Genomic DNA, 27184 nt, shown 5'->3' with positions numbered 1-27184 from the left:
GTCTTCTGCTACGTATACCTCGCACGAAGCCAGCTAGATAAAATTAGAGAAATTGCAACTGACATAGAGGCTTACCAGTAATCGCTCTTCCCGCGAACGATTTGCGACTGGAAGAGAAGAGCATTAAAGTGGCAGTGCTACTCGAAGTAACTTCCACCACACACCGTATGATGGCTTGCGGAGTACAGATATAAATGTGGATCTCGAAACAAACAAATTAAACAAATACCAAGTGCATGTTAGAGTCAAATAAGCTGTGTGGGAGATATATTTTACATTATTTATTTCGTGTAGGTTGCAGTATGCACTTGGGTGATACATTCCAAATGTTCATCATGTACTAGTGAGAGGCGTTGCATGTTTCCTTCGCTTAGTGTAGAGCATATCGCAGCCTGCTACATGAATTTAATGTTCTATAGCTCATTGCCTGGACAACCAAATACGCAGTAGTATTTGAACTAAGATTGGCCACCATACATTGTGCTCAGTCAAAAGAGAACGACAAAAAAAATAATCATAATACTAAAAATTTACCTTTACGTTTATTTTGATGAGGCTATTTACACTACTGGCCACTGCTACACCACGAAGAACGTGCTACAGACGCGAAATTTAACTGACGGGAAGAAGATGCTATGATATGCAAATGATTAGCTTTTTAGAGCATTCACACAAGGTTGGAGCCGGTGGTGACACCTACAACGTGCTGACATGAGGAAAGTTTCCCACCGATTTCTCATACACAAACAGCAGTTGACCGGCGTTGCCTGGGGAAACGTTGTTGTTGATGCCTCGTGTAAGAAGGAGAAATGCGTACCATCACGTTTCTGACTTTGATAAAGTTCGGATTGTAGCCTATCGCGATTGCGGTTTATCGTATCGCGACATTTCTGTTCGCGTTGGTCGAGATCCAATGACTGTTAGCAGAATATGGAATTGGTGGGTTCAGGGGGGTAATACGGAACGCCGTGCTGGATCCCAACGGCCTCGTATCACTAGCAGTCGAGATGACAGGCATCTTATCCGCATGGCTGTAACGGATCGTGCATCCACGTCTCGATACCTGAGTCAACAGATGGGGACGTTTCCAAGACAACAACCATCTGCAGGAACAGTTCGACGACGTTTGCAGCAGCATGGACTAGCAGCTCGGAGACCATGGCTGCGTTTACCCTTGACGCTGCATCACAGACAGGAGCGCCTGCGATGGTGTACTCAACGACGAACCTGGGTGCACGAATGGCAATACGTCATTTTTTCGGATGAATCCAGGTTCTGTTTACAGCATCATGATGGTCGCATCCGTGTTTGGCGACATCGCGGTGAACGCACATTGAAAGCGTGTATTCCTCATCGCCATACTGTCGTATCACCTGGCGTGATTGTATGGGGTACCATTGGTTACATGTCTCGGTCACCTCTTGTTCGAATTGGCGGCAGTTTGAAAAGTAGACTTTTTATTTAAGATGTGTTACGACCCGTGGCTCTACCTCTCATTCGATCCCTGCGAAACCCTACATTTCAGCAGGATAATGCACGACCGCATGTTGCAGGTCCTGTACGGGCTTTTCTGAATACAGAAAATGTTCGACTGCTGCCCTGGACAGCACATTCTCCAGATCTCTCACCAATTGAAAACGTCTGATCAATGGTGGCCGAGCAACTGGCTCGTCACAATACTCCAGTCACTACTTTTGATCAACTGTGGTATCGTGTTGAAACTGCATGGGCAGATGTACCTGTACACGCCATCCAAGCTCTGTTTGACTCAATGCCCATGCGTATCAAGGCCGTTATTACGGCCAGAGGTGGTTGTTCTGGGTACTGATTTCTCAGGATCTATGCACCCAAATTGCGTGAAAATGTAACCACATGTCAGTTCTAGTATAATATATTTGTCCAATGAATACCCGTATATCATCTGCATTTCTTGTTGGTGTAGCAGTTTTAATGGCCAGTAGTGTAATTCTTCGCTGGCTCATTCTTTTCTTTTACTTTATATTATATTTCTTTTATATTTTATATTATATTATATTATATTATATTTCTTTTACTTTATATTACTAGTACAAATAATTTTTGATAATATTTGCCTCAAGTTCAGGTCATAGCATCTTATGCGTCGAAGTCATGTGTTATAAAAGACACCTCTTTTTCTGTGCGTTCTCGTTTGCGGCTTTGGCCAGCAAAACGAGAAGAATATCAAAGAATCTATGTTTTAATTTCCTTTTTTTCCTGTGAAAAGATATACTGCTTTTGAATCCGTCCATTAACATCAATATGTGTGGTAAGGTAAATAAGTTACTTTTTTCTGTTATTTTTTTGCTACTAAATAAAGTGTGACTCCTGGGCTGTGCAGTACCTTGATCTTGTACTGTCTTTATCTGATTAGTGAATTTTGTAGACCGGTATGTAATGAGTATTATTACTGAAATAATGAGTGCAACACAACGATAAAAAAGAAACCTCAAAAGCGCACTCTGCTTTGAATAACACAAAAGGTGATTAGATTCAAATTTCCTTATATGTTTACATAATTTCATACTATAATACAAAAATCGGGAAGAGTAAGTTAGATGCAAACACCTGAACTATTTTATCTTTCATTTTTCCTCTTAAACAACGAGATAACGCCTCACTTATGTCTGTGCCATTGAACTCTAACATTCATGTCCCACATTTAGCTTAACGCATCGAACACATACAATATTTAGGGCCTTAATTCACTCTCCCTCGCACAAAAGAAAATAACAGCCTCTTTTGCTGTGCATAATTACACTGAAAATGTCATACACAAAGCTTCTTCATTGCATCACACCAACGACATACAAGAGGAAGTGAAACATTGACATTACTGATTCTATATTAACAAGTGACAAAGATATATTTTTTTAATAATTACTTACCTCCTTGATCTTCACTAGTCTATGACCAAATAATATTACTCTTCACACAACGTTGTATCATTTTCAATGTATTACATTTATTTCGATTATATGAATGAGTGCTGTCTGTTCTTTCGGACATGTTCAAAAAAGCAGACAGCACCCATTCATATAATTCATTCGCTTGGATGGGCAATGGCTCCATCTTCTTCAGTGCGAATGCACGAGTAAGTCCAAACTACTGCAGGAATCTGAGAGTAGCGATCATGGAGGAAATGGACAGGGGCTTCAGATAGGTGGCGCTCGGTGGGAACGTGCATCGGTCATGAGGTGTCCGTCCGCCCAGTTACGATAACGCTGTGGCCCGGATGGTGCAGTGGGTGAAGCACCTGTCTTCTAAGTGGGATATTCCGGGTTCGAGTCCCGGTCTGGTACACATTTTTGTTCGTCGCCGCTGATTCCGCGTAATTTCGCAATGCAGCTGACATCAGCATCCTTTCCTTTTGCTTTCCCTCCACCCCCACCCCATTCCCTTTAAATTTAGATATAATTTTTTTCGATGATTTGTATTGAGCGAACACACTCTTGTATCGGTCCTTGGTAGCTTTCTGTCCTCTCTGCTCTCTCTGGAAGTTCAATTTTTGGTCGACACAGAATCGCTCGGCGAGCCACGATTCACGGAGTGTTCATGAAAATGAGTTAGCTACATATCAGAACAAAGACCCATCCAGTTTCTTACGAATGAGAAAAACAAATGAAATATAAAATTATGTCAAACAGTTTTAACTGTTTCCTTTGTGCTCCATAGCTTGTTAGCACAGACATTTGAGTCACCACAAGAAAACGTAAGGAAACGTAAAGAAAAAACGAAAGAAGTGAGCGAACGATACTGTTCCCTCACACCGTCCAGTGGAAAGCGCGTTTGTTGGTTGCTCCTGAGTTGGTTGAACAGAGACAGTCTTAGTAACGTGCAGCAAGTTGCAATACCTGCTGATGCTGTAAAAATGTTAAGCAGTTGGTCACCGGCTTCTTGGCTTATCGGTGTGTTAGCTAGGACCATCCATTGTTGGGGATGAATACAACTTCTCAGATTACTAGGTGATGGCTAAATCCATGTATCAGTGACTAACAATTCGACAGATAATAACGTTATGATATCTTTTTGTGCATGCAGCCCCTTTCAGTACTCCAGTTTCCTTTTTTCTGTTTCTTCTGAGAGATCAATTATCAATTTTGTGGCATTGCTTTTAAGTGATACATTGCATGATGTGTTATACAACAAATATTAGAAGCACTCACTACAAATTCGGACTTATTTTCTTCCAGTTAATTGTCAATTCTCTTCCACCCCCACAGTTCATTTGATTTCACCGGCAAGTTCGGAAAAGACCCTACAGGCTGCAAGTCGTCATATACCTTCTTGTACAGAGAACGTGTACTGTTTACAGGGTTTAGATTTAAACGCACCCTACAGTTTTCTGTTTCCTGGTAGCTGTACTCACTCCAAAAACTACTGTAAAGTGGTAAGGAGACTGTCTTGCGCGCAGACAGACATGGGGATGAACTGATACTTAGGAAGGTACATTGGATGGCTGCCTTGTTAGCGGAAGTATCAAAAGGGAATTAGGGGTGCTCTAATAAAAGCTAGCATTACATAATACGCAGAGCTTCAGGAGGTGAATAAAAACTCAAACCAAAAACCAAGATGAAGGCAGATTCGTCGCGAGCCAAAACCAGTAGTTCGAATTTGCAAATTCATAAGTTAAAATGGGAAGGAACATCGGGTTGTTATACAGGTACTACAATCCATTACGCACAAAAGGTTACAAAGACTTGAACTCTGCTAGCACTGACGTCGCTGTCTTGCCATCAACGTCGACAGCGGGGCTGCACGATACTAAACTAATCTTCTTCACAAGCGTTAATGTTCATAAAAGGTTTTAATTGCGAATAGCATGTAAAAACAATAAAGAAGTTCGTTCTTGTGGCAAGCGCAAATCCTCACAGTCGTAGCAAAAATCACGTTTATGCGTGGAAATTGAGCTGATTATTGCCTGCCAGGTAGGCAGCCAACATTACACCGGCGCATGTCATATGAACTACCAGCCCAGGCTGTCTGCACGATTATGTGTTATGGAGACGCGAACAACAGACAATGTTGTCACGTTCAGCTTGAATATGTACGCTTCGGATATTGTTCGAATGTAGCCCATTCATTTCTGTGTAAAAATGAGACGGCCAACCGACGTCTGCCGAGTTCCGAGCAGTCAATAACAAGAGTGTTCAAGGAAACGAATGGTGAGCGAGATACAGATACACCTCGGCACAGTGTCGTATACTGAGATACGTCCTCCCTAAGAAGAAAAACAACATTTTATTGATAAGGAGAAAGTACTTTAGTAACTAAAACAGTTTAAAATTACAGTGTATCTTAAGATGTTAGACCTGGACGTCTGTGCATTTTTATACTCGTGAAATCATGTTTAAACTCACTTTGCGGAGACTTCAGCGTCGACTGCTTTGTACCGTTGTAGCGGAATTTTCGTACAGTTTTAGTTTTTACACATCCTCAAAGATAAAAACCATAAGCACGCAAGTTCGGCAAACGAACTGGGCACAAATCTTTCTTCATTGTTCCGTTCTCCTGCGCAGGCTTCACGAATGCAGGACAGCGACTGACGAGGTAGCCCGACACCATGCTGTTCTATTATCTGAAAGGAGCAGTTTTGAAAAATTTGAAGATAAACTTCTGTATGGACAACGGCTTCAACGAATAACAGGTCGATGCTTCTACAAGCATAAACCGCGCACGAAACCCCAATTTCTTACCGTGAAGAGGAATTTGAAACAGAATGTGTTTTCAGTGGCCCAGAAGTAATTAGTATGGGTATTCATATGGCCAGAAAGGTGAACCAAAGCTCCATTATTCGTTTCAGGTCACGTTTGCCACCCACAATCTTCTTAACCAACCTCTCACAGTAGTTAACATTCTATTCTTTGTCAGTTGGAAGTATTGACTGAACGAAGAAATGAAATGCTGTAACATTTCTTGTGTGAGGCCTTAGATACAGAATGACGAGATGTACGTTTAACACATGTGTGTTGCTAAAGCCACCTGAGATATTACACTCCTGGAAATGGAAAAAAGAACACATTGACACCGGTGTGTCAGACCCACCATACTTGCTCCGGACACTGCGAGAGGGCTGTACAAGCAATGATCACACGCACGGCACAGCGGACACACCAGGAACCGCGGTGTTGGCCGTCGAATGGCGCTAGCTGCGCAGCATTTGTGCACCGCCGCCGTCAGTGTCAGCCAGTTTGCCGTGGCATACGGAGCTCCATCGCAGTCTTTAACACTGGTAGCATGCCGCGACAGCGTGGACGTGAACCGTATGTGCAGCTGACGGACTTTGAGCGAGGGCGTATAGTGGGCATGCGGGAGGCCGGGTGGACGTACCGCCGAATTGCTCAACACGTGGGGCGTGAGGTCTCCACAGTACATCGATGTTGTCGCCAGTGGTCGGCGGAAGGTGCACGTGCCCGTCGACCTGGGACCGGACCGCAGCGACGCACAGATGCACGCCAACACCGTAGGATCCTACGCAGTGCCGTAGGGGACCGCACCTCCACTTCCCAGCAAATTAGGGTCACTGTTGCTCCTGGGGTATCGGCGAGGACCATTCGCAACCGTCTCCATGAAGCTGGGCTACGGTCCCGCACACCGTTAGGCCGTCTTCCGCTCACGCCCCAACATCGTGCAGCCCGCCTCCAGTGGTGTCGCGACAGGCGTGAATGGAGGGACGAATGGAGACGTGTCGTCTTCAGCGATGAGAGTCGCTTCTGCCTTGGTGCCAATGATGGTCGTATGCGTGTTTGGCGCCGTGCAGGTGAGCGCCACAATCAGGACTGCATACGACCGAGGCACACAGGGCCAACACCCGGCATCATGGTGTGGGGAGCGATCTCCTACACTGGCCGTACACTACTGGTGATCGTCGAGGGGACACTGAATAGTGCACGGTACATCCAAACCGTCATCGAACCCATCGTTCTATCATTCCTAGACGGGCAAGGGAACTTGCTGTTCCAACAGGACAATGTACGTCCGCATGTATCCCGTGCCACCCAACGTGCTCTAGAAGGTGTAAGTCAACTACCCTGGCCAGCAAGATCTCCGGATCTGTCCCCCATTGAGCATGTTTGGGACTGGATGAAGCGTCGTCTCACGCGGTCTGCACGTCCAGCACGAACGCTGGTCCAACTGAGGCGCCAGGTGGAAATGGCATGGCAAGCCGTTCCACAGGACTACATCCAGCATCTCTACGATCGTCTCCATGGGAGAATAGCAGCCTGCATTGCTGCGAAAGGTGGATATACACTGTACTAGTGCCGACATTGTGCATGCTCTGTTGCCTGTGTCTATATGCCTGTGGTTCTGTCAGTGTGATCATGTGATGTATCTGACCCCAGGAATGTGTCAATAAAGTTTCCCCTTCCTGGGACAATGAATTCACGGTGTTCTTATTTCAATTTCCAGGAGTGTATTTTTTTAGGCTAGCTGTGAGTTTCTGCAAAGTGTTTGCACGTTTGCGGAGTTTGAACTGAAATTACACTCAGAACTAAAGGTATCGCGATTGGAGCGCTACTTATCAATTTTTGAATACTACTCTTTTAGTGGAGCTCGGTAATTGTTCGTGAAAACAAGTGTTGTTAAACGCACCAGTACGGGCGTAATCTTCAACTATACACACTCTTTCAGTCACAAAATGCGACATATTTTGCTTGAGAAAAGAAAAGACTGAAAATTTACAAAGCAGTCCGGCCGCGGTGGCTGAGCGGTTCTAGGCGCGTCAGTCCGGAACCGCGAGACTGCTACGGTCGCAGGTTCGACTCCTGCCTCGGGCATGGATGTTTGTGATGTCCTTAAGTTAGTTAGGTTTAATTAGTTCTAAGTGTAGGGGACTGATGACCTCAGATGTTAAGTCCCACAGCGCCCTTTTTTTTTTTCAAAGGAAATATTCTAGCCGTGATAATTCAGCACGCTCCTCACGTGATCGGTAAGACGGACGGGAAATAATAAAATCACAACATGTTGCTTACAGGGCAGGTCTGCTGTTAATCGTATGTTCGACACAATGTATAAGCCAGGGATCATACAACCACTTCGCGTGACGTGCGCGCTACTTACGGCGTCAGCAGATACCAGAGCTGCTGGGTGCCTCTAGTATCTCTGAGTCATATTCTGTATTCATACTTGAGCTAGAAGCGATCCAATGTCCATGCCCGTGCAGGACTTAGATACAAAATGAGTTAATCATGATACCAGCTCTTCAGTTGAGGTGAAAATACGTACACACATCAGTCAACAGCTGAAAGTGTAAAACTGCTCAAGCGTTACGGACTCCGACCGAGCTCTCCCGGACCAGCCCACAGAAGGTCTGTTTATTTACTGGCTGTTATTACACCATGTCGCGTTATATCTGTAATTAAAAGTTTTAATTGACTGCAGATGTTTTCTGTTCCACGAGCTGAGGACAGGATCTAGATACGTTAATGTCTTAGTAACTAAGTGACTAGCAGTAATATTTTAGTGTCTTAGCATCTTATAACAAAGTTGGAATTACGATATAACCTATACTTATGTTAATACAATTAGATGGTGTATAGTTTGCTACACAGGGCTACTATAAGTGGTTCATTCGTTTTAAAACTCCTATGTTTTCCACAGTATTACATGTACAAAAATGACTGATGCGTGGATAGAACCACAGACTCAACGATTTTGCCTTGCGCCCGCCAGCAGGCGTTGAGAATACAGTTCCTTGACAAAATGGTGATAAAGCAAGAAAAGAATTTTTAGGGCTAGAATATGCGAGAAGTTATGTGCTACATTAATGCAACGTGCATGCAGAAGGAATTATGGAAAAGAACCGTCTCCCAAACAGAGCACAGTTCGTCGGTCTCGACAGTTTAAGGACACCGGTTGTTTCTGTAAACAGAAAAGTAGCAGTCGACCAAATGTGCAACACGCTACCATGGAGAGGGTGAGGGAAAGTTTCGAAAGCTGCGCAAAAAAATCAGGGATCCTAGCAAGCCACGAACTTGGAATATCGCAGAAAACTGCGTGTAAGATTTTTCGACGGCGCTCACATTTCAAACCGTACAGTGTGCAGGTCGTGCAACAGTAAAAACCGTAGCCTTGAATTTTGTGTCATAATGGAAGTAGCACTTGAGGATGAACATTTCGCATCTAAGGTGATATTCAGTGCCGAACCAACATTCCACTTGTATGAAAAGACTAGCTTAGCGCCCGCTGCTTTGCTCGTGTAGGCTGTATAACCTGCAGATAATTTTTTTCATTTAATCAGATTTTTATGTTGTTCAGAAGTTGAAACACTTCTAAGCTTTTCACCCTAATTAAGGCCCTATAAGCATGGTCTTCTCCGAATGTGCTTCTGACCAAAAAACGAATCCGGCTGCTGGAGTCCGAAGTTTTTGCCTTTTGCCTTCTTGTGGAGACATTTCCATAGAAATTCTGTCCTCTAACAAATATTTCTGTATATCTAACCGAGAAGGAAATACCAATTTTATAATTTTATTTTTAAACTTTTTTCTAATGTAACCAAATATTTTTTAAATAATTTTCATCCCCTAACCGAGAAGTCAAAATACCAATTATCATAGACGTAGCCTTAAAAATCCTTTAACAGTTCTTTAGTAATTATTATTTTTAAACAACTTTCACTATTTTACCACAATAGTGGTTGATGTTCCAGAAATGCTCAAACACATATCTTTTATTTTCTGAATGAGAAATCAAATACCCTGGGCATCTCGTCATGGGAGAATCGATGTTCGTCATAACCTAAACGAGGAACTTCCGCATCGGTGGCTTGACCTAACGCCTAGTGACTTTTTCCTTTGGTGGCATATTAAGGACCGTGTTTGCATACCACACTGCCAGGGACACTGGTGCAGCTCCGAGTACAGGTCAATGCCGCTACGGTGGCCACTTACAGAATGTTGCTACATGAAGTATGTAACGAATTTGACTACCATCTGGACGTTTGTTGTGTGGGCAGAAGGGACTGTAAAATGCGAACTTGATGAGTTTAGGTTTCTGTTCATGCATGCATCATATTTGTACATGTAATACTTTGAGAAATATAGAACTTTGAAATCAAATGAATCATTCATAGCAGCCATGTCTATGTTAATGGTATTGTAAAAATTCTGCAAAACGTAGTATATAGTATAGTCATATCCAGTTACTTTGGACATTTATGGCTCTCGCACGTGAGGGGCGTGGAAAGGTACGCATATGTTCCTAGATGTGACACTCGGTTTCACCCCCCAACCCCCCTCCCCCCTACCAAGGAGACACAGACATCTGGTACAGAGAAAGGTATCTCCATCCATAACTCTTCTACTCACAGCTCTCCGCTTAATGGGGTTTTCACCCCAAGCTTCCCCCTCTGTGTGGTTATCGTCTACCAGTCCTTATACAGTCACCATCCATTGTGAGCGTAGCGTTATACACTCCTGGAAATTGAAATAAGAACACCGTGAATTCATTGTCCCAGGAAGGGGAAACTTTATTGACACATTCCTGGGGTCAGATACATCACATGATCACACTGACAGAACCACAGGCACATAGACACAGGCAACAGAGCATGTACAATGTCGGCACTAGTACAGTGTATATCCACCTTTCGCAGCAATGCAGGCTGCTATTCTCCCATGGAGACGATCGTAGAGATGCTGGATGTAGTCCTGTGGAACGGCTTGCCATGCCATTTCCACCTGGCGCCTCAGTTGGACCAGCGTTCGTGCTGGACGTGCAGACCGCGTGGGACGACGCTTCATCCAGTCCCAAACATGCTCAATGGGGGACAGATCCGGAGATCTTGCTGGCCAGGGTAGTTGACTTACACCTTCTAGAGCACGTTGGGTGGCACGGGATACATGCGGACGTGCATTGTCCTGTTGGAACAGCAAGTTACCTTACCGGTCTAGGAATGGTAGAACGATGGGTTCGATGACGGTTTGGATGTACCGTGCACTATTCAGTGTCCCCTCGACGATCACCAGTGGTGTACGGCCAGTGTAGGAGATCGCTCCCCACACCATGATGCCGGGTGTTGGCCCTGTGTGCCTCGGTCGTATGCAGTCCTGATTGTGGCGCTCACCTGCACGGCGCCAAATACGCATACGACCATCATTGGCACCAAGGCAGAAGCGACTCTCATCGCTGAAGACGACACGTCTCCATTCGTCCCTCCATTCAGTCGCGACACCACTGGAGGCGGGCTGCACGATGTTGGGGCGTGAGCGGAAGACGGCCTAACGGTGTGCGGGACCGTAGCCCAGCTTCATGGAGACGGTTGCGAATGGTCCTCGCCGATACCCCAGGAGCAACAGTGTCCCTAATTTGCTGGGAAGTGGCGGTGCAGTCCCCTACGGCACTGCGTAGGATCATACGGTCTTGGCGTGCATCCGTGCGTCGCTGCGGTCCGGTCCCAGGTCGACGGGCACGTGCACCTTCCGCCGACCACTGGCGACAACATCGATGTACTGTGGAGACCTCACGCCCCACGTGTTGAGCAATTCGGCGGTACGTCCACCCGGCCTCCCGCATGCCCACTATACGCCCTCGCTCAAAGTCCGTCAACTGCACACATACGGTTCACGTCCACGCTGTCGCGGCATGCTACCAGTGTTAAAGACTGCGATGGAGCTCCGTATGCCACGGCAAACTGGCTGACACTGACGGCGGCGGTGCACAAATGCTGCGCAGCTAGCGCCATTCGACGGCCAACACCGCGGTTCCTGGTGTGTCCGCTGTGCCGTGCGTGTGATCATTGCTTGTACAGCCCTCTCGCAGTGTCCGGAGCAAGTATGGTGGGTCTGACACACCGGTGTCAATGTGTTCTTTTTTCCATTTCCAGGAGTGTAGTTCGTCATGGAAGGACTTAAGTCCAAATCGCGATCCCATTCTTATTACACAGCAGTAGGAGTCCAAGATTCACCGAGCGAGGTGGCGCAGCGTCTAACGCACTGGACTCGCATTCGGGAGGACGGCGGTTCAACCCTGCGTGCGGCTATCCTGATTTAGGTTTTCCGTGATTTCCCTAAATCATTCCAGGCAAATGCCGGGATGGTTCCTTTGAAAGGTCACAGCCGACTTCCTTCCCCGTCCTTCCCTAATCCGATGAGACCGATGACCTCGCTGTCTGGTCTCCTTCCCCAAACAACCCAACTGAATCCAACGTGAGTCCCAGATGCCTCCCAGAAGCAAAATCCGAACAAAATTCGAAGTCCTAGTCCAGGGACGAGGTTTGTGTGCTAGAAGTTTGGAGAGCAGCTTAGTCACGAAGAAGAAGAGTGCCTTTCTTAGGCGTCAGGAATTCCCTTTATTGAGTAAAAGCCAGTGGTACAGACTTTTCACATGGCATCAAGTAAGCGAGGTTGGAACATATGCGAATTGCGTAGACCAAATGGTGAGAAAGACTCCAGACGTACATAACATTTGCTCTCTCATTCAGGACAGATACCTGGCAAAACATGTGACGGTTACTCAGAGAACAACGTCCGATCGATTGCGAAATGGAAAGCACAGTGAAAATCTGACGAAGTTTTGCGTACGTGTATAGGGCAGTATTTCTAGTGTGCCCGTCGATCGTGCCACGTCGGTCTTTTTAGTTCGAAGTGCATAGTGAGCAAATAAACATGGCTAGAAAACAGTTTCTCCCACCAAGTATGATTCTCTCTGAGAGATTACGCCTGAATTCATGCAACCCTCACAAAGTAACCGTTATGCATTTCCTTCTTCATAACAAATTCTCGGCCTCACACTGAGGGCCAGCGAGGAATCTCCTGCTGTGTGTTCGGTGGGAACTGTTTGATCATCTATCATACAGCCCGGACCTGGCTGCCTCTGATTTTCGTCTATACTCACATGAACCGCTGAGACCATTGAGGCACAGACAACAAGCGGGAGATTAGCGCAGAAACTTCGCAAGAAGGACAAGCTGCTGCCTTATGTTGCTACAATGCCACGATAGATGTCTCAATCGGAGCTACACTACTGGCCATTAAAATTGCTACACCACGAAGATGACGTGCTACGGACGCGAAATTTAACCGACAGGAAGAAGATGCTGTGAGATGCAAATGATTAGCTTTTCAGAGCATTCACACAAGGTTGGCGCCGGTGGCGACACCTACAACGTGCTGACATGAGGAAAGTTTCCAACCGATTTATCATACACAAACAGCAGCTGACCGGCGTTGCCTAGTGAAACTTTGTTGTGTTGCCTCGTGTAAGGAGGAGAAATGCGTACCATCACGTTTCCGACTTTGATAAAGTTCGGATTGTAGCCTATCGCGAATGCGGTTTATCGTATCGTGACATTGCTGCTCGCGTTGGTCGAGATATAATGACTGTTAGCAGAATTTGGAATCGGTGGGATGAGGAGGGTAATACGGAACGCCGTGCTGGATCCCAACGGCCTCGTACCACTAGCAATCGAGATGACAGGCATCTCATCCGCATGTCTATGATGCACCGTGTAGCCACGTCTCGATCCTTGAGTCAACAGATGGGGACGTTTGCAAGACAACGACCATCTGCACGAACAGATCGACGACGTTTGCAGCAGCATGCACTATCAGCTCGGAGATCATGGCTGCGCTTACCCTTGACGCTGCATCACAGACAGGAGCGCCTGCGATGGTGTACTCAACGACGAACTCGGGTGCACGAATGACAAAACGTCATTTTTTCGGGTGAATCCAGGTTCTGTTTACAGCATCATGATGGTCGCATCCGTGTTTGGTGGTGAACACACATTGGCAGCGTGTATTCGTCATCGCCATACTGGAATATCACCCGGCGTGATGGTATGGGGCGCCGCTGATTTCACGTCTCGGTCACCTCTTGTTCGCACTGACGGCACTATGAACAGTGGACGTTACACTTCAGATGTGTTACGACCCGTGGCTCTACCCTTCATTCGAAAAAAAAAATGGTTCAAATGGCTCTGAGCACTATGCGACTTAACTGCTGAGGTCATCAGTCACCTAGAACTTAGAACTAATTAAACCTAACTAACCTAAGGACATCACACACATCCATGCCCGAGGCAGGATTCGAACCTGCGACCGTAGCGGTCACGCGGTTCCAAACTGAAGCGCTAGAACCGCAAGGCCACACCGGCCGGACCTTCATTCGATCCCTGCGAAACCCTACAGTTCAGCAGTATAATGCACGCCCGCATGTTGCAGCTCCTGTATGGGCCTTTCTGGATACAGAAAATGTTCGACTGCTGCCCTGGCCAGCACATTCTCCAGATCTCTCACCAACTGAAAACGTCTAGTCACTACTCTTGATGAACCGTGGTATCGTGTTGAAGCTACATGGGCAGCTGTACCTGCACACGCCTTCCAAGCTCTGTTTGTCTCAATGCCCAGGCATATCAAGGCCGTTATTGCGGTCAGAGGTGGTTGTTCTGGGTACTGGTTTCTCAGGATCTATGCACCCAAATCGCGTGAAAATGTAATCACGTGTCAGTTCTAGTATAATATATTTGTCCAATGATTACCCGTTTATCATCTGTATTTCTTCTTGGTGTAGCAATTTTAATGGCCAATAGTGTAACTGCTGATTTTTTTCTGTTTTTAAAAAAATCGTCTGTGGTTTCCTTTTTGCGACAATCAGACATCACTTTCGGAATAGCCCTCGCTCACTGGTAGTAAACTCGTGATTGCTAGCAACACTGATTCACGGGTGACAGATCTTGCCAAAGTTAGAGGAACTCACTGTCGAGTGTGCTTGTGGTGTGCACGGCACAGTGCCGAAGGTGACGGAGGACTGCACGCTGCTGAGCCTGCGCCGTGTTGCTGTGCGCAGGGCATAGTGGTGCAGGTGTCGGAGGACTACTCGTCGCTGCTGTCGATTGTGGAGCCGGTGCTGTCCGAGCTGGTGCCGGGTGGCTCGCAGCTGTTCCAGCGCGCCTCTGCGCGGCAGCTGCTGTGGTCCGGGGTGCCCACCGTGGACTGCCGCGGAAACCTGTCCGCCGTGGCGGCGCTCGCCTGTGGAGCGCTGCCCTCCCTGCTACCGGCCACCGTGCAGCAGACCGAGCCCGGCGTCTACGTCTTCTCCTTCTTCGGATTCGTGAGTACACTCCGACACCACGCTCCCACTGACGTCTGTACACTACACTGCCCATTCTGACACTTTCAGGTGAAACATATCCTGTTCAAATTTCTAAAGTAAACCAGATTATAAAAGCTAAACTTTCACGGCCTGTAACGCCATACTTATTAAAAATCATAATTGTGTCATATTGCCACGCAGGAAGAGTGCAACTACACTCTAAATTAATATGAGTGCTACAAAATTGCTGAACGCTAAATGAAATTCCACTAGCTAAAAGAACTACTTGCGGCGGCGCGGTTCCTTCCGTCCCTTTACGTCGTACCTGCACCTACCTGTAAACATTGTCTCCGCAGATCATCAGTAGGGAAGCCGAGCGCAACCTACTGTACTTCGACGTGAACCAGGCTGCAATTAAAGTCACTAATCTACGTTTCGGGAGAAAGTTTCAACACGAAATGAAAAGTTGGAAATTTTGTCCTTAATTAACATATTCTGAAACTCAGGTGAACAAGTATCACTACCAAGCCAGTGCTAGTCTTAACACAGTCACTCATAATCACTTTCACTCACGTTAGCAAGTTTACGGTTTTGCATTTCCCGAAAACGTAATAGCTACAAAAATACGGATTGTTTTTTATTGAGAATGCTCGGCAAATATTACGTCTGTCGGTACCTAATGCAGTCACAGTTTTTAGCCACCGACCTGTTCAATACGCCACGCGGAATTTATGTCTTTTTCTCGTCACAAAATTCACTTAAAAATTCCGAAATTTCTACACACACATCGGAATAATTATGCCGTCACTTTACAACAGTTTTGATGTATGAAACACTGCTAGATCCGGCAACTTATCATTTCCATCGGAACTACTACTACGCACGTCCGAACTGTTTCATGGCTAGGCTCCGACTCCTCTCTACCAGCAGAGAAAGGCGTGCGAAGAATATTGCTTTACCATTGGTCAGTTTACTCAACAGCCAATAGCAAAAGAACATTCTCCTGCGTCAGTCCGCACTTTTCATCAATAACCAATCGTAAAATAGTAAACCTAACGACAGCACTTTTTAACGACGTAATTATCTAATATGCTGAACTTTTGTTTATTCATAAAGTTATTTACTATTGTTATTTATACCTGAATTAACTTTCCCTTTACCATAAACTTACTTTACAAATCTATTATACAAAAATCCCCTTTGTCCACATCCCTACTTCTTCGAAATGTTCCCGCACTAAATCCCACTCGTTAAACAATTATCTTCATATTAACCTTAAACCACAGTCACGCATCATTCATACTGCTAAAACACATTTATAACATTTTACATACACAAACAGACATAACAACACTTTATGAAAATACTAGAACAGTTTATGAAAAACATTCTATTACTTTAGTGCACTCTAGTGGGCACAATCGAAACTAAAATCACAGTCCCCCTAACCAATATTGTCCTCTATCAGATGATACATAAACTAGGGGCGCGTCCAGTCTCGTGTCACCATCTATCACTATCCAGCTGAGACACATCTCCCACTTAACCGCTTCCAAGGCAGGATCGGTATACGGCGCTACGCCTCACACTGCCTTTATTTGACGCGTTTCGGGAGATACCCATCATTAGATGGGTCTGATTATGGGTCTGCCATGACAGCTGTATCAGCTACAGCATGTCTTTATGCTTCATAATTAGTTTTCCCCGAGACATTTAACTCTCGCCTTTTATCTACGATAATGATGGGAGCTGAAAAAATGAATTACAATTTGTGATCCGTCTAGACTAGAACCCGTGTCTTTTAGCGTGCAAGGCAGAACTGCTAACCATTACACCACCTCAGCGCCGTAGGCAACGTTGCAGCACGAATATCAAAGTCGAGTGCCCTCCCCAACGCAAACTTCATATCCTTATCTTGTTTTCCCCTTACAGTGTCACTATTACACGACTTTCCCATTACGTCCAACGCTGGGATGCTATTCCAAGGTAATAGTGACAATGTAGAGGGAAAATATGCTGAAGATATGAAGTTTGTGTTCGGGAGAGTTTTCGATTTGGGCAGTTCATGCACAAACGTTGAACATACTGTTGCGGCGGTGTGACGATTAGTGTACCTGCAAAGTAAGCAAGAAAACCTGGGTTCTAGTCACGGCTGGGGGAACATATTTTAATTCATTCTTTCAGCTTCCATCATTATCGTGTGTGTATGTATCTGAATACCACTGTGATCATTACTGTCTGATGATCGGTGTCTCCCGAAACGCGTCAAATAACGTCACTGGTTTTTTAACTAGTGGGATTTCATTTAGCGACCAATTCAGCAATTTTGCGGCACTCATATTTACTTTTTAAAATACAAGCCTTTTACATACAGCTTCGCCAATGAACGTGTGTGACACATACGTGGTGTCTTAGAAATCTTGACACAAACTTTGAGTGGCTGTAGATGACGTCTTCAGAAACAAATCAAGGATAAGAACCCGAGTGCGGAAGCATCGATGATGATGATGATGATGGTTGGTTTGTGGGGCGCTCAACAGCGTGGTTATTAGCGCCCGTACAATTACCCAATCTTTGCTCAGTCCAATTGCGCCACTTTCCTGGATGATGATGAAATGATGAGGACAACACAAACACCCAGTCATCTCGAGGCAGGTGAAATCCCTGACCCCGCCGGGAATCGAACCCGGGACCCCGTGCTCGGGAAGCGAGAACGCTACCGCGAGACTGCGGAAGCATCGTCCATCGATGCTGCAAAGCGTCAATGTTATAGGTGCCAGCGCCTGTCACTAGGCTACCCCTTTGGCTGCTAATGTAAACCTCTAAAATCTTCTGTATTTTTCAGTACACAAGAGAAAAATGATATGGAGATGGAAACCCGTCTCCAGAACCATCATCCACCAAAGCAAAAGAGATTGGAACTATACGTCAGCAAACTGCAAACTGATTACCAAAAGTGCACTGTGACGGGTCTTCTTCACTTTCTGAATCTACGAAAGTTTCAGCACTACGAAAACTCCCCTACAAAAACAAAATTAGGTTATTTTTTTACAGCCGATTATTTTTTTGGGCGTGAATTTCTTATTGCTTTCGTACAAATAATTTTATATTAGAGGATGCTGCTCCAAAATAGTGATTTGTGCGTGAAACTGTACAGGATGGTTGTAAGCAATCATGGAAATGAGATAGTTTGTAAACAATGGAATACTCTTTCAAATGTTAATCATCGCAAGTTTGGAACAGGCATGCCATGTGAAATACAAGACCGTAAATGTTACTGAATTTTGATCTAAATTTTTCTTGCAAACTTTAGTCTGATGCCACTCAATAAACTGTACTGCCAAAAGTGGTCAAACTCGCAAATGTTATAAATTAGCTGATAGGCAACAAGGTAACAGGAGGAAAGGTTTCTGAACCAACAACGTGAAATACTTAAACTTGGAAGACGCATTATCTTGAAGAAACTTATTGATGATTCTGAATGCAGATTGCAGTAAAAGCGGCGGATCACTTGTCATAACACTTATAGAATGTGCACAATGCAAGGTCATCACCCATACACTAAGTCTGCTTTTGCTCTACAGTATTACTTTTATTGTGTTAACCTGTTTTAGGCTTACAAGGCCATCTTCAGACATTTACTATTGTCACCACAGAAGCTACAATGTTTATAAACAACATTGGAAGAGAGGTTACGCATCTAGATTGAAGCAGAAATGCACAGTAAGTAACATCTTTGACAGTGTGTAGGTAATGCAATGTAAAAAGTAAAAAGATGCTGTTTACTGTACATTTCTGCTTCAATCTAGATGTGTAACCTGTCTTACAATGTTGTTTATAAACATTACAACTTCTTTGGTGACAGTGGTCAGTCAATGTCTGAAGATGGTCCTGTAAGCCGAACATCGGTTAACACAATGAAAGTAATACTGTAGAACAAAAGCAAACTAGCGCTTTTCATTTATTATAACGTCATTCTATCTAGAACCGACGGAAGATACAGTTAACGCTGCACTAAGATCACAGCTTTACCACTCCTATACACTGAAATACAAACTTATCCATGATATTTGGAATGTCGCCACGAGGTTTCGTAGTCTTCACGTAAGAGGCTGGAAATTTGTACATCTTCCTTTGTTCGTTTAGCGAACTTGCACATAAAATCTGAACACAATTTGAGGTGATTGGGTGGGGTCCCGGAGACTCCTCGACATGCAATCTCACGCACGTGTGTAATGAGTGACGTGTTTGACGTGTTGCACTAACAGATACGTACGGCCTTTGCAGAAGAACGGCACATCCAAACAGTGGTGGCGGGTGGACTCAGGCGTGGAGGACGTGCGCACCCTGGGCTCCGTCATATCGTACGACAATAGTTCGCGGCTCAAAGTTTGGTCGCCTAGCAGCAGCCCATGCAACGAGATCCGTGGCACAGACTCCACGCTCTTCCCACCTTTCATCACGCCCAATGACACCATCTACATCTTCGCCCACGATATCTGCAGGTAATCTCGTAGACTATATGTATATATGGCTTATCTACTATCTCTGTTCACTGGAGAAATTCTTTTTGTTTTCGTATCTTTAGTGTGGTTTCACTGTATATTAAATAATATTTAAATATGATAATTTCCAACAGGATAATTTTACGTATTTCGGATAATTACACAAGTGGCCAACAGATGGCATAATAGGCTTGTCAGTTATACGTGTGTGCATACTGTTATTTCATGGCTGTCGATAGGGATGGGCTGTAATCGTGCTCGAGAAACGCGCGACGCGAAGGCAATTTTTCGAGAATGTCTCGGGTACGCTCGAGAAGTTGACAGTGCTGCGCTCTCTGAGATATTACACAAACCTTCAGTACACGAAGCACTGAGCCGCAGCGGTCGTACGTACCTGCACGGAAAACTTTGAAATTCTATGATTGATATCATCTGTACTACCGTTATTAATGTGTACTGAAGTATTAGTATATGTCTCATAAGAAAAAAAATCATAGAATTGTTGTTTAAAACAAAGCACAGAATGCGCATGAAACAGAAGCTTTATTCTTACAAAATAAATTACCTTGTACGTTCTGCATGTATGCATGCATGCTTAAACGTAAAATACAAGTGCTGTAGCCTTTTATATACAGAAACTGCGTACATGCGTTTACTTACCGAAGAAAGAAAGGAAAGAAAAGTCGTTCAGCAGAAGGCATTTTTACATCCCATTGCTGCACTGCCGTTGATTTTTGTTTAGAAATACGATTTTATTAACCAACTGGCCTTTTAGTCTGCTTCTTTGTTTGTTTATAACTAGTCCTATTTTGGAAAATATTCTTTCAGTGGGAACAGAAGTTGCAGGTAACGCAAGATTTTTTTTTGCCACGACAGCTAGACCTGGGTAACTGTTTTCATTTTTTTCCAGTAGTGTAAAGGATTATCCGTGCGTTGTAGGTACGGTTCTTCCAAATATCGTTGTACGTCCAGGTCTATGCTATCACAACCGCTTTTCATTAGATTTTTATTGGATATATCTTCATCGAAAGAAGCCCATAAGGAACTACTGGCGTTTTGTCAGAAATGGTACTCGTGGCTAGTGTCGTTATCAGCCGAATGAGTAGATCGTATGGTCTCTACCACGTTTGTGCACTCTGCAATTAGGCTTGCAACGGCATGTTTTGAATGAATGGGATTCGTAAATGGTAACGTTTTGGATCTTGGGTCGAGAACTGTGGCAACGGCATGTACTTTGTTTGTTTCTATTAATCCTAGCCGGGCTATTAATCAGTTGTGCAGATGTTGCTGTAGCTCTTGCGCTGTTGTGGTAGCCCACTTCCCATTGCATACGGTTAGGATTAGCTGTCTGGTTGTTGGAATAGCTTACGAAAGAGAGGTATAGTTTTCAGTTGAGATTTCACTTGTTACCACTTCTAGTACACATAAATATTCGCTCAAAATTCGCCACTCGTCAGCTGTGAGGTTCTCTACACCTGAATACAAAGATTATAAACAGGCTGCAATTTATTCCTTTTGCTCCACTAGACGATGTACCATATAAAACGTACTGTTCGATCGGGTTTCTGTTTCCTGAATCAATTTATGAACGGGTTTTTTCATTAGATCCTGGCTCTCATGGAGTTTTTCATTAGCATTGCAACTTGTTTTAAAGTAGCTAACAATTTTTCTAGACTTTTCCCGCATTATGCAGCGCTCAATGTTGCTGTTCAAAGAACTTTTCACAACTAAATTGACGGTGTGTGCTAAACAAGGCACATGCTGCATATCTATGTTGCCACTGTGAATGAGTTGTACGGCTGCCGTCATGTTACTGGCGTTGTCAGTTGTGATGCTTACAACTTTGTTTTCAATGTTCCATTTTGAAATCACGTTATCCAACGCCTCACTCATATTTAGGGCTGTATGCTTTTCCGGGAAACGGGATGTCTCGAGAGCTAAAGCTTTCAGGCACCAATTAGTGTTAATGAAATGACCAGTTACAGCAATATATGCCTCACTATTGAGTGAGGTCCAAATATCGGTCGTTAAAGAAACACAAGTAGAGTCTTTTACGGCCAAGTTTACAGCCTCTTTCTGGTTATGGTAATCGTCTTCAATCATGAGACGCATTTTTTTTCGATTTGGTATCGAGTATTGTGGGTCCAACAGTGAAACAAAACATCGAAAACCAGTGTCCTCGAAGATTGAAAGCGGTTGAAAATCGTCTGTTATCATGGCTACTAGTGCTTCATCTAGCTGTTGTTTCCGTTTACTTCCCTCTATGAGGAGAAACGTAAGATTTAGATCAGTACTTCTGCAAGGGTATACGTTATGCTCGGCAACTAGTCCAATAAAATTACATACCGTATCGTGCAAAAACTAGAATAGTATAGGTTTGATTTTGGGGTATGTTGTATGTTATCGGAGTACGATTAAAAATCAATGTTTTTAAGCATGGCGGACCGCTTCGGAAACTATCCGAACTTTTTTGCACGGAATTCACCTTTTGTACCACACGTACCTGGATATTTTGTCTGCCTCGCACTATTGGAAGAATGAACCTCTGTATCCACGGATAAATTGTGCAGTTTAAGATGTCTAATCATGCCCATTGTATTTTTTGATACATTACGGAGATTTTTACGATAAATGTTGCAAGTAAAGTTATCTGCATTCTCTGTAAAGTATTGCCAGCACCATGATGTTCGTTTTCGAGTGTCCATATTGATTTGAATAACAACTTTACTCGAATGAAACCTGAGACATACTAGTTACGAGCACAGCGAGCAGCGAGCGTGTTTGTCTAGCGGCGGCATTCAATTCATAAAACAACAGCGGCGCGGCGTATGTCGTCGCAGCCAACTAGCGGGCAGCACCACACGCCGCCGCGCCGTTCCTCGTGAGCTTCTCGACAACTGCTTGAGAACTGGAGGCTCGAGGAATTCTCGGTGCGCTCGAGTCGCCGCGCCTCGCCATCCCATCACTGGTTCTGTCGAGTCTTTATGTATTATGCCACCTGCTGGCTGCTTGTGTACCTATCTGAAATACGTGAAAATATTCTGTTGTAAATTACAGTATTTAAATCTTATTTGATGTACACTGAAAGCTCACTATGTCGGCTTAACTGGCGTGAGTCCCAGTCCGAATTATTGAGAGTCAGTAGTATGGAAATGTATTGTACAATAATTATCTGAAGTTATAACTAGGAATATTACATAACATATATATGTAGTGATAAAATCAAATCTGGATGAACTGTAATGTTACATGGACTATTGTGTAGTATATTTAGTTTAAAATAAAGAAGCATAAAATTAAACAAATTTAATGTTCCAATAGATATTCGAAGGTTATATTAGACGCTACAGCACATGCACATAACGGTATTGGTATTTCTGTATGACAATCTGCACTCGACTGGAAACATGTGTGCCATATTTATTATAGAGTAGTACCTTTGCCAGTTATTTGCTGCAGTGATCTGGATCTACAATAACATCGTGTGTACTCTTTGCTGCCTACTTTTTTCTCTGTACAGAGGCTACACTCCAGATAAATTAGAAACGACCTCCTAACGCTTAAGTTTACATTCGATGTTAACATCTTTCTGTTTCTGTGAAAAGTTTACTTGCTATTGTCAATCTGCATTTTACATTGTCTTTACTTCTGCCACCATGAGTTATTTTGCTTGCTAAATAGCAAAACGCAGCTACTACGTTATGTAGTAAGTCAAGTACAGATTTAGAAATAGCTGCTAATCAAATTTTCACTGACATTAATAAGTGGTTTGAAGCTAATTCACTGTCATTAAACCACTATATGCAGTTCAGAACCTGTAAGAGATTTTCTTCCAGCATGTATATAACATATGAAGACATGAAGATCGAACAGGTTGACGGTGTTAAATTTCTGGGATTACAACTCGATACTAAATTCAGCTGGGAAGGGCATACCACAGAATTGCTTAAGCGCCTAAACAAGTCTGTATTTGCAGTAAGAATGATGTCAGTGTAGAAGATACAAAGACAAAAAACTTGCATACCTTGCTTACTTTTATTGTATTTTGTCATATTGGATCATATTCTGGGGGAACTCATCAAACCGAGCAAAAGTTATTAGGGAGCAAAAGCGTGTGACAATAATCATTTGTGGTGTAAATTGAAGAACATCATGTAGAAACTTATTCAAGGAACTTTGTATTCTAACCACTGCTTCTCAGAATATTTATTCTTTAATGAATTTATTACAAGTAATAGATCTCGATTTCCAACCAATAGCTCAATACGTAGTACCAATACTAGGAATAAGAACAATCTACATAAAGAATTAAAATCACTTCCTTGGTCAAAAAAGGGGTCCAATATTCATGAACACACATTTTCAGTAAATTACCAGCAACCATTAAATACTTGGTTTCAGACAAAGCACGGTTTAAAAAGAGTTTGAAAGACTTTTTGATAGGCAACTCCTTAAACTCTATAGATGAATATGTTAACAGAGACTCTTAAGCCAGCTTAAGTAAGAATGTCTGTTAGATTTCAGTTTTGACAGCACTTGGTCACAACAGTCAAGAGTAGGTATTTTGTGTATGACAAATTTATTAATAATGCATAACAATGTTTCATTCTGACAGTGTGTTAATTCTGTAAATATTAGCTGTTCTAGTTTACCGCATTGTATTCGCCTATTTCGACAATCTCCTGACAATTGATCAGGGAAGTAAGTATTATATTCTAATGTTTTATGTCATACCTTCTGACATGTTCTACACCCACGAGAATCATCTCATTTTTTGGGTCCATGAAACTAAAACTGAATCTAATGTAATCTAATCTAAATCTTATTTACTACTGCAATTTCATCACCATCACCTGATATAATCTGACTACACTCCACAGCCCTTGCTTGAGTATTATTGATGTTCAGCTTACAACCTCTTCTGAAGACACTTCCGATCCTGTTCAACTGATCCTGCCAATCCTTTTCCGTCTCTGACAGAATTACAGTGTCATTGGCAAATCACAAATTTTTCATGTTATGTCTCTAAACTCCACGTTGAGTTCAATATCGTTACTGTGGATCCAGGATTGTAATCCAGAATCAGGCAATGGCATGTTTCGTTTGACCTTATGTCTTGCATGTTGGGCTGTGATTTGTAAACTGCAACTGTTAATGATATAAATTAAAACAGCTACTTGTGTCAGTTGGTTTTCATTCCTTCCATGACGAGTTTAGAGTATTTACACCCTTAATTTACGAATAAGTATTTTTATAGAGCTATGAAAGTTAAGACAGACAGCTGACTACATCCTCCATAAAAATTCTCAAGTATTACCGTAATCACTTAAAGATAATGGTGTAGTGCCCTAATACGTCACGGTAGTAAATGAAGCGTGAATGATACAGATAACTGTTTTAAGTCCCGTTATTTTACTACAGTGCTGGTTTGCTAAAACTGCATGCCATTTCAGAGATACTGGATACTTGTCACGCTGCACATCTACATTTCGGCCGTGGTGCCCCGTGTTGCAGGTCCATGCACGCGGAGTATGAGCGCGAGCAGGAGGTGTCTGGGGTGCACGGTCTGCGGTTCGTGGCCTCAGGCAGCCTGCTACGCCGCGGAGGGCCCAACGCCTGCACCTGTCCCGACGGGCGCTGCCTGGCCACGGGCGCCATCTCCGTCCGGGAGTGCTTCAGTGAGTCCACCAGCCGGAGTCTGTAGAGGATCTCATGAAGTCGAACACAGTGTACCACAGGGCTCTATTTTTGGTCTTCTACTGTTCCTCTCATACATAAATGACCCTCCACAGGAATTAGTGAAAAAAATACAAGCATACCGAGTATAGAACCGGATCTATGACTGCATTCAAGGCTTCCTTTCAGACAGAACTGTACACATCACTCTTAACTGAACAAAAGAGACAGAGGTAAATTCCGGAGCACACCAACGAAGTGCTGTAGGGCCGTTACTTTTTATAGTCGATGTAGATGATATAATAAACAGCTCCGGAATCTTTAGCTGAGAGCCAAAATAACATCACTTTTTGAAAAGGGTGGTAAAAATAAATGTAACAACTATCGCAGTATAAGTCTCCTGGATTCAGCCTTTTAAATTATACGCCAATATCGTCAATGCAAGACTTATAAAATATCATGCAAAAGTTAATATTGGATGAACAACTTGGTTTTACAAAACGACGATCAACTATTGACAATATCTTTACACTGCAACAAGTTATAGAAAAGAGATGAGAGTTCAATAGGGAAACGTTTCTTGCTTTTGTGGGTTTTGAGAAAGCATTCCATAATGTGAATAGAGTAATTATGTGAAATATCATGGCTGAACAAGATTATCTCTCAAACCTCAAATGCTATTAAAAGTCTATACACCAACACCGAAATTGTTATTTATACGAGAAATATAAGAACGAAGCCAATGAGCGCAAACAAAGGGATACAATAATAATTATGTATATACATCCTGTGCTTCACTTTTATATTTCTTTTGTGTTTAGGTAACTTTTGCAATGTTACTTGAAAATGGCCCTAGGGACGAAATTGCAATCGTAACAATAAATATTTCATACAGTCAACGGCGACTACGATGTCATTTAAGGAATATCATATGACTGTGAATCCCAACCATGAGAAGTTAATCAGTAATATAAAAGACGTTTCCAGGTTGACATTTAAAGAACACAAATCTGATTGGAAACTATAATGCCTAGATGCGATGAAAGAGAAATACCGACATCAGCCGGATGTGGACATTGAAAATAATTAAATGGCGACAAGTGAGAATTTGTGATGCATCAGGACTCGAACCCGGATTTCCCGCTTTACGCGTGCGGTCACCTTAACCACTTCGGCTATCCAGACACACTTCCCATCAAAACCAAATTCCCAACTTGACGCACACTACTTCTGTGCGATCATCACTGCTCGCAGTATTTAGCATGATCCCTGCAAGAAGAAGGCCCTAGAGTGAATCCACAGTGAAGATATATCATGAAATTCCGACAAGGCGTGCAGATGTTACAGCTCTTTCGGACATATCCGAAAGAACAGACACCACACATATAATAGTAACATCTAATGCCCAGAATTAATGGAACGCTCAAGTTCACGTACCTTTGCGGTATACAAGATTACCGCTATACGCAATTTCAAAAAGGAAAAACTTGTTCATTAAGCACTTCTAAATTCACAATAAGTGAATAATGTGAGTCGACATGAAACAAATGTGGGACCCAGTATTACCGTCACATATTAACAGATTTTTGGAAGGCTTGAAGCCAAATGAGACGTAAGGGATAGACAACGTTTCTAAAATGATTGACGGAAGCGGCAATAAAAAAAATGGCTCTGAGCACTATGGGACTCAACTGCTGTGGTCATAAGTCCCCTAGAACTTAGAACTACTTAAACCTAACTAACCTAAGGACATCACACAACACCCAGCCATCACGAGGCAGAGAAAATCCCTGACCCCGCCGGGAATCGAACCCGGGAACCCGGGCGTGGGAAGCGAGAACGCTACCGCACGACCACGAGATGCGGGCGAAGCGGCAATCAAATGACTTTTTGAGGTAGTGCGTAGAATCTTTGAGACTGAAGACGTACCATCAGAATCTCTGAAAAATATC

At 43.6% G+C, this 27184-nt stretch overlaps 1 protein-coding gene across 1 annotated transcript in view; it reads left to right on the top strand.

Moving 5' to 3' along the window:
- Positions 1 to 27184, top strand: part of LOC126175095 (sensory neuron membrane protein 1-like) — a 357930-nt gene that overhangs the window by 296024 nt on the left and 34722 nt on the right. Inside the window, exons 4-6 of the mRNA XM_049921638.1 lie at positions 14806 to 15069; positions 19339 to 19556; positions 25071 to 25234. Of these exons, the coding sequence (XP_049777595.1) occupies positions 14806 to 15069; positions 19339 to 19556; positions 25071 to 25234 (646 nt within the window). The remainder of the gene's footprint in view (positions 1 to 14805; positions 15070 to 19338; positions 19557 to 25070; positions 25235 to 27184) is intronic.

Source organism: Schistocerca cancellata, chromosome 3, assembly GCF_023864275.1.
Source record: "Schistocerca cancellata isolate TAMUIC-IGC-003103 chromosome 3, iqSchCanc2.1, whole genome shotgun sequence".
Taxonomy (NCBI): Eukaryota; Metazoa; Arthropoda; class Insecta; order Orthoptera; family Acrididae; genus Schistocerca; species Schistocerca cancellata.
The sequence above is the reverse complement of the archived record's forward strand: the minus strand, read 5'-3'. Positions and strand labels throughout refer to the sequence as shown.